This window comes from Habropoda laboriosa, unplaced genomic scaffold (genome assembly GCF_001263275.1).
Source record: "Habropoda laboriosa isolate 0110345459 unplaced genomic scaffold, ASM126327v1 scaffold128, whole genome shotgun sequence".
Lineage (NCBI taxonomy): Eukaryota > Metazoa > Arthropoda > Insecta > Hymenoptera > Apidae > Habropoda > Habropoda laboriosa.
The window spans coordinates 431,293-440,183 of NW_017100281.1; the positions used below are offsets into that span (position 1 = coordinate 431,293).

Sequence of the window (8,891 nt, forward strand, 5' to 3'; positions counted from 1 at the left end):
TATAACAGTTATGCTAAAGTATAGTACATTTTTTTAAATCTTATTAATTTATTCAAAAATTTGTTTTCATAATGTTAAAATTTATACTGATATAGCAAAATAAAGCTCAATATTAAATTTATAACATGCCTGTAAACTAGGAGCAAACAACATTATTAATATGTGTGATCTAGAAAAAAAGGGCAATTGGGGTTAAAACAGTAACATTGTTAAAAAATGAGCAACACAGGTATAAAAGGCCATTCAAAAAAGAACAGAAAAGAGAAACAGTGTTGTTAAATCAAAAAATTTTTTTTCAAAAGTAAATTTCTAATACTAATTGTTATCTTCATACCAGGTTGCATATTATAATTATAAAAGGGAAAAAAAGCATTTAACTTAATAATTGTTATTAATTTATTAATCCGTTTTCAGTTGTTACCTCCAATGAAGGTGTTGGCACAAATGAGAGGGGAGGAGATAGGGCAGAAATGGAAGTAGATGAACAACAACAAAGTTCAGGCAGAGGAACCAATACTAGCACCGTTGAAATCCCAGACACTAAAGCTACAATATTACGTGGTCATGAATCAGAAGTTTTTATATGTGCGTGGAATCCGACAACTGACCTTTTAGCATCTGGTTCAGGAGACAGTACAGCTCGTATTTGGGATATGTCTGGTAGTTCTCAAGCTCCAAATCAGCTTGTCCTTCGTCATTGCATACAAAAGGGTGGTACTGAAGTACCAAGTAATAAAGATGTTACTTCATTAGATTGGAAGGTACAATGGCTATTTAATAATTTACGATGTTTTATTTATAAAATTTCATAAAAAATTTAATCAAATTTGTTTGTTTAATTTAGTGTGATGGTACCTTACTAGCAACAGGAAGTTATGATGGTTATGCACGAATCTGGAAAACAGATGGCAAATTAGCTTCTACATTAGGTCAACACAAAGGTCCGATTTTTGCATTAAAATGGAACAAACGGGGAAACTACATATTAAGTGCTGGAGTGGATAAAACAACAATTATATGGGATGCTGAAAGTGGGCAATGTACTCAACAATTCAGTTTTCATTGTGCACCTGCATTAGATGTTGATTGGCAAACTAACACATCATTTGCTAGTTGTTCCACTGACCAATGCATTCATGTATGCAAACTTAATGTTGATAAACCAATTAAGAGCTTCCAAGGTCACACGGTATGTATATAAAAATATTTACATTTTTCTATTTAATGAATATTTATTTATATAAGCAGTCCATCTATTCTTTCTTCTGTTTTTATTATAGAATGAAGTTAATGCGATTAAATGGGATCCTCAAGGCAATTTACTGGCTAGTTGTTCAGATGATATGAGTCTTAAAATTTGGTCTATGAAGCAAGATACATGGGTACATGATCTCCAAGCTCACAGCAAAGAAATATATACCATTAAATGGTCACCAACTGGACCTGGAACTCATAATCCAAATATGAATTTGACATTAGCTAGTGCATCTTTTGATTCTACTGTAAGATTATGGGACGTAGAAAGGGGTGCATGCATACACACACTTACAAAACACACAGAACCAGTATACAGCGTAGCATTTAGCCCAGATGGTAAATTCCTAGCTAGTGGAAGTTTTGACAAATGTGTTCATATTTGGTCCACTCAGGTAAGACGGTTATTCTCTTTTTGTTTTCTATATTTAAAACAACTTTACATGTGTTTTATTTTATATTTAATTCTACAGAGTGGTCAGTTGGTGCACAGTTACCAAGGTACTGGAGGAATTTTCGAAGTGTGTTGGAACAGTCGAGGAGATAAAGTTGGTGCTTCTGCATCTGATGGCAGTGTATTTGTTCTTGACCTTCGTAAAATGTGATCACAATCCTATAGTAGAGTATACTTAATTTTCAGGACTTACTACGATTTTAAGTTACCTTCAGCACCTTTGTTTTACTTCCATTTAATTCTTCATTTCTCGGAATATCAGCCACGTTATATAATCATTTGAACTATTTGTGTTTGCTGAATATAATTTCATAGAATATTACCTATGTATAGAACGAAAATGGTTCGATAGTTTACGAATTAAAAAATTTTAAACATAAATAGAGAATAAAAATGTGGCTTTTCTTTAATTATGTTTTCCGCATTCTGTTGAAAATGTTTATAAAAAGTATTGTACATTAATATTTCCAATAATGACACTCTGTACAGTTTGAGACAGTTTGACAAACATTATATTTCCAGAGAAAAATAAAATACAATCATCATTCACTACAAGTGGATGGGATACGTATAATTTTAACGATAATACTAAGTATTATATAAACATCGATAGTAATAAGAAATAAAATAAACTTTTTTAAAGAATAATACAATTGCACGATTTATTTTTGCTACACACTATTATATATTAAAAGATCACGGAAATATAATTATGTGTGACAAATTCATTTTGAACGCTATTTATTTCACTTTAATTATGCATTTTGCAATTGAATCATAAAAAGAAAACTTGAAATGTAAATAAACAAACAGTATTGTACAAGTTTTTAAAATAAATAAGATACCCCTATGTTATATATGTATAATATTTTAGAGTTTATATACATTTTTTTTAGTAATAAGTTATATAATGCAACATATAAACAATAATAGTAATAATAATGCATAGTTGTATTTAATTTCTAATTTCCATGTACTTAATTTCATTACTACATTGTAAATTTTTCACTGTATTCTTACAGTAAATTTATGAGTGTTCTATGTATATAATGTGATTCGAAACGAGTGAAAAAAACTGTGATAGATTGTTTCGAAAGTCATTTGAAAGAAAAAGTTTTATACAAATATAAATCCTATTTTCTATACTTACATCGTTATATACAATGACCTTAAAAAAAAAAAAAATAAGAGAATATACAAGTTGTTCAGAACTGAAAGTGGAATGAAGTGAATTGATAAATGATTCTGCTTTATATACAGTAAATGTTCACTAACATTCCTTTTATTACTATTTATGAGAACATTTGAAACATATTATAGCATACAATATTAAAATAAATATCTATGAATAACTATGTTAAAATATAGCGCATTGAATAAAGTTTATGTAAATACTGCATTGGATCGTATATATAATTGATATAATAATATATCATTGACACAATACGTGCATAAAATTGAACTCTAAGTAAACGATATTTCATGGTTTTTTGTTTTCTTTTAATTTTTGAGAGATACTTTTACATCAAGCTTGTGATTCTATTGTGACAGCAGTGATTTCAAATATTATTTAATAAAATATTGTAACTACATAAGTATTGAGGAAAGGATCTATGTTTGTATAAGACTTCTTAATTAGAATGATATTTTGAATAATCTGTCAGATTTTATACATTTGTTTCGAATTATCTTGTAGGTCGAAGAATAATGGAAAAATGAGATAAATTAAGATAAAGTAAATACAAAGAGAAATTATTATCTTTACTAAAATGCATATTTTTTTATAATAAATTTTCTATAATTTTATTACCCTTGAAAATGTTTATGTCCTTCACAGATTTAATATTGCATAAAAATATTTAAGTATTAAAATTTGCATATTTAGAAAATAAGCCACAGTTGTACATTTTTCATGAACATAAATAAAACTTGAAAGAAATCGCTTTAAATACAAATATATATTAATTTCTAATATGTACAAATGGATCCAGTGATCATACAGTATTTCCATGTTAATATTGGAATATAGTGAATTTAATTATCTCATGTTTTGCTTTGTGCATATTACAAACACCTAAAAGCACAATTACTCGATTAAAAAGGTAGTAACATAAATAAAAATAAGAAAAAAGATTATTTACATGAAAAAGTTCAAGATATTTCTTTGAAACATTTATTCTTAACTACATTTACTCTTTTTGAGTGAAATTTATTGTGAACAAAGCATTTGATTTATATATTTAAATAATTACATTACATTAAATTTACAACCATTTGAATGTATATTTGTAAAGAACATCTAAATTTGGCTCTTGAAATGATTAGCAAAATATTAAGTGAATACACATCAGTTCAAGAAACATTACTGTACAATAGATAAATACAATTTTAGACTATTTCATATTTTCACAATTTATGCAGTTGATTTTATTTATCAACTACAATAAATTATATCCAAATTAGATGTGATATGCTGTCTATGGAGATTACCGATTCGGCAGCAGACTGCAAGAGATCACAATATATAATACTGTTTTGTTTCATAGTATTGTACTATTGAAAAGGAAGAAATAGAAAAGAGTTAAATGTGCGTTTTGAAATTTGATACTAGGTTTTCTTATACGTAACATTTTTGATAACGATGTTCCTGTTACTTTTCGAGTACTGTTTTTATTTTCTTCCCTTTCTAAATGCTAAAAAATTAAACTAGTTAGGATTTACACGATTGAAACTTAAAAAAATAATACTGATACCGTTCGTTTCTGAAAGTTTCTGTACTACTGGCAATTTCATGCGCGCATACTAATATATATTTTATACTTGATACATGAACAATTTGCATATTAATCATGAATGAAACATTGTATTAAATTATGGATTTTACACGCCATAAAATGTATAGATTAGATAAATTTATAGCTAATATGTGTGCCTATGTGTCCATGTGCGCGTGTGTACGTACATACATAAGTATATACATCCATCCATCCGTCCATCCATACACTACCGCATAAAAATATCCAACCATTTGCTTACATTTCATAGAATGTAATTTAAATTATAGATAAAGAGATTTGCAATTATTGCAGTAAAATATGACGATGCGATAAAATTGATTTTTGTATATAAATTATTTAATTAATAAGTGCCAAACTGAATGGAATTGTTTTGTTAATTGAAAAATTATTTATCTTCAGATTGTTTAGTTTCTAAGCTATGAGTCAGATGAAAAGGATTCTTCTGAACGTATTGAGACTTTATAATCTCTTCGTTCAGTATTTACAAACTCTGGTAGTTGTCTTTTCCACTGTTAATCCAGTTGTCTTTTCTTCTTCAGTTCGATATGTCTACCAAATAAGAATTATCAGTTGGAGAGTGTTAAGTCAACATTGTCACAATGTTAAAGGGAGGACATTCGTTTAAGGAAATTGCTTTAATGGAAAAAAATTCCAAAGACAACGACGTGACGATAAAGAGAGGATTAAGACGAGTAAAAAAGATAACTAAATTGGGAAATTGTTTACATTAAAAATATCTATAAATGCAATAGATGTCTGCACACACACACGCACGCGTGTGCACACAAACACACACACACACACATATCTGAGAAATATGACGAATAATAAATAAATTATATGCAATTCATTAGCTTGTTAGATAAAAAATCGTAAAATAGCGAAAGTTCATTGTGTCTTGTTCTTCGGTTCTTCATGTTGATTACAGTAAACGTAGTTCGTTCGGTTGTACCTGGAAATACAAATTTTTAGAAGTAAGCAAATTTAATTGCACTTTCTAAAAATAATATAACAGATTTTGTATGCATATTTAAGCAATTTTGCATGTAGCTAATATGGCGTGAAAGTATTTTTCCAAATAAAAGTCGCAATTGAAAATTGATTTCAAACATTTCCGTGACATCTTATACTGTACTTTTACAAAAAGGATGTTAATTGTACATTTGTAAACTTAATGTATTAACCATATCAAAGGACAATTATTTACTTATAATAATAAAATAAAAACAAACAGTTGCAAAAACATTTAGATACGAATATGCTTTCGAGAGGAATGTGTTTTAACTTTTTAAAGCAGAAAATAAATGGAAAACTGCTTTACTAATTATTCCTGAGGTAAAATTTATTAAAATTACTTTCCATTATTTTAACTATCGAAACAATTGCTTCATTACCCTTTGCGTCTGGTCATCCTGCCTTTCTTGAAAAGCAGAATCATCTGTTTGGAGCCAGTCCTGCATATTCTCCGCGATTCTTTCTGGTGTAACATTTCGATTATGACTCTTCCTTTCTTGTTCGATTATGTATTCAAGTCCATTTTTTGTTCTCGAATCAACAGCCCTGGATATGTCTCCATTGTAAAGGGATAGCGATCTCTTGCCAATGCTTTCCAAGATACGTCGGTTCGCGTCAATCTGTCGTTGGTCTTGCAACGCTTTGCGTCGAGCAAGTTCGAGGAGAACCCTTTGCCGTAAAACATCCAAGGAGTTCACGATGGACAAGGATCCAATTCGTTTAGTCCGAATCACCGTTGCTCCAGGATCATTTCCCGAGTCGAACATTTCGTTCTGAAAATTGTGCAACTGTAATGGTTTAATTGTACTTTAAGATAAATATACAGGGTACTCGGTTACTCTTCGGAGAAAATTTAGGGGGTGATTCTGGATGCCGGTACAAGACGAAAATCAAGAATAAAAAAATTGCGTTTGAAGCTTCGTTTCTTAGTTATTAACATTTTCATATATCCCTGTGACCGAGCAACCCACTCTACACCAGCGAAGGTAGGGCACATCAAGACACAGGGGGTACAGTGATCCTTAAAGCCAACGATAAATGGTCGGTAGCTTACCTCGTAAGAGACGTAGAGGAGAAGACAGTGACATTTGAATACAAATGTGTATTTCACTTATGTAATATAACAAACACAATATACACTATGCGTACAACACATGTATAGCAATGAAGAAAGTGTACACAGTGTTTACCAAATGTATCTAAAAAAGATTGGAAGGTTAACGATGAAAGCTTTGGAAAGACAGAATCATTTCGACAAAGAAAGCGAAAGAGCTACAAGACGTGATAAGGAAACACAGCATTTATTTCGTTATAAAATACTTTATAATTATAAAATAATAAGTTAATTAGTTTTAGCTTAGTATGATCATTTAAATTTAATTTATTACGTATTAGTGAATTATAAAATACTTTATAATTATAAAATAATAAGTTAATTAGTTTTAGCTTAGTATGATCATTTAAATTTTATTTATTATGTATTAGTGTACTTTTAATAGAAGTTTAATTTATTTTTCTTTAGTTTTTTACTCTTCATTTCGTGCGTGCGCGTATGTATACCGGGTGGACAATGCAACTTAATCTGTGTATCCGTTACTACTGAACCAATACAAGTTCTTTTTTTTTTTAATACCTTGGTTTGTGAAACATACATTGCAATCAGACTGTAGGCCTCTCTAAATTAAGATATTTAAAAACAAAAGAATTTGTATCGGTCTTAAGGTGATCAAATTACGTTATCCACCCTTACGTGATTATTTTTCAGTTATTTGTGTGCATAGTGTTCGTTGTCTTCGTTATATTACATACAGTGGAATACACATTTGAAGAACTTTCTAACATACACCTGTGGGGTGGATCCATGGAAATGGTATTCCCACAGAAGTTGGTAATGTTTACGGTGTCGAATATCACTGTCTTCTTCTCTACAAATTTTACGAGCCAATCTGCTGGCCATGTGTCGTTAATTTTGAGGATCACTGTACCCTTCGTGTCTTGACGTGCTCTACATTCACTGGTGTAAAGAGGGTTGCTCGACAACGGGGATATTTTCAAATATTAATAACTAAAACGCGAAGCTTCAAATGCAATTTTGTTATTCTTGATTTTCGTCTTATTTTGACTTGTAGAACCACTCTTTAAATTTTCTATCAATAGTTACCGAACACCCTGTGTATGACTAATAGTCTTATTGTACTTATTAAATGTTTACTTTTACAATAAATTATATTACAATGATTATATTATACTTTTCATAGTATGTATATCTCAGTGTCAGCGTATTTTTAAGAGTCGTCGAAGGCAGATAGCCTGATGTTATTTTGCTTTCGAACGATTTATGACAGGACTTATTGTTAGCCTGCATGTGGTCATTGAAAGTGCCTGTGAGGATACGTAATCGAAACATACAGCAATGGATATTGACACAAAGTCGCGTAGCTATCGGGTGTCCTACGATTGATTGTTTGCAAGAAGCACGAGCAGTTTTTGGTTCGAATTTAATCTAACCGGCATAAATTTCCAAAGCACATGTAATCAAATATCCTGTAACGTGTTAATACTGCGGAAGGTCAAAGTATCGGAGATTTTAAGAGAAAAATTTTATACGCATGTGTGGTCTCATTTGCACAGTAACATTTTGTTTCTCTGTCGTAAAACATCATCATATGAAACATACTAATTGGAATAGAGCGTAAAGGCTGATTTGCTGTCCATACAGACGCAGAACTATACAGAACAATTTCGCTCGGACAAACATTGTTACGAGTAATCACAAGACGAACTGCTTGGTCGTAAAGTGAATATTGTTGCCCGTATAAAGGAAAGTCACCAGATCTGAAAATTTTGATTTCAACGATTCACGCGTATGTAGAATGGAGTGGAGTATGTACAAAACAATTTCTTTCAAATTTTGCAAATTTTTGAATACAATTTTGCAATAACACGAAGCAGAGCAAAACTTACACCGGTAAAAATTCTTCACTCGTCGTGCTGTACCAGCTTATCACAGCTTTATCACTTACAAAGATGAAAAATTAGGTTTTCTATTTAGTTTTACGAAAGATAAAGAAAATATTCAATTACATCAAGAACATAGTAAGTAGTCATCTATACATTTTTAAATTCATATTTCTGCACTTACATACAGGGTGTCCCGTAACTCCTCGAACACCCGGGAATGGAGGGTTGCTGGAGTGACTCTGAACAACTTTTTCCTTTTCCAAAATCCAGTTTGAAGCTTCATTTTTGAATTATTAACGAAAAACACTGGCCAATTACAGCGCGCGTAGAGCCCGCGCTCAGGGGCGGAGAACAGAGGCTATTTTCAGTGCGTACGCGTGACTTCTCGGTTCTCGATAGCTGTCAAAAAA

At 30.7% G+C, this 8,891-nt stretch overlaps 2 protein-coding genes across 2 annotated transcripts in view; one reads left to right on the plus strand and one right to left on the minus strand.

The window, feature by feature from the left end:
* Window positions 1-1,966, plus strand: part of LOC108573641 (F-box-like/WD repeat-containing protein TBL1XR1) — a 2,769-nt gene extending 803 nt beyond the window's left edge. The window contains exons 3-6 of the mRNA XM_017936112.1: window positions 415-761; window positions 845-1,189; window positions 1,281-1,649; window positions 1,728-1,966. Of these exons, the coding sequence (XP_017791601.1) occupies window positions 415-761; window positions 845-1,189; window positions 1,281-1,649; window positions 1,728-1,859 (1,193 nt within the window). The 3' untranslated portion in view covers window positions 1,860-1,966. The remainder of the gene's footprint in view (window positions 1-414; window positions 762-844; window positions 1,190-1,280; window positions 1,650-1,727) is intronic.
* A 3,435-nt stretch (window positions 1,967-5,401) lies between these two features.
* Window positions 5,402-8,891, minus strand: part of LOC108573659 (diuretic hormone 44) — an 11,797-nt gene continuing 8,307 nt past the window's right edge. Inside the window, exons 2-3 of the mRNA XM_017936135.1 lie at window positions 5,901-6,293; window positions 5,402-5,458 (exon numbers count right to left, since the gene is read on the minus strand). Of these exons, the coding sequence (XP_017791624.1) occupies window positions 5,429-5,458; window positions 5,901-6,293 (423 nt within the window). The 3' untranslated portion in view covers window positions 5,402-5,428. The remainder of the gene's footprint in view (window positions 5,459-5,900; window positions 6,294-8,891) is intronic.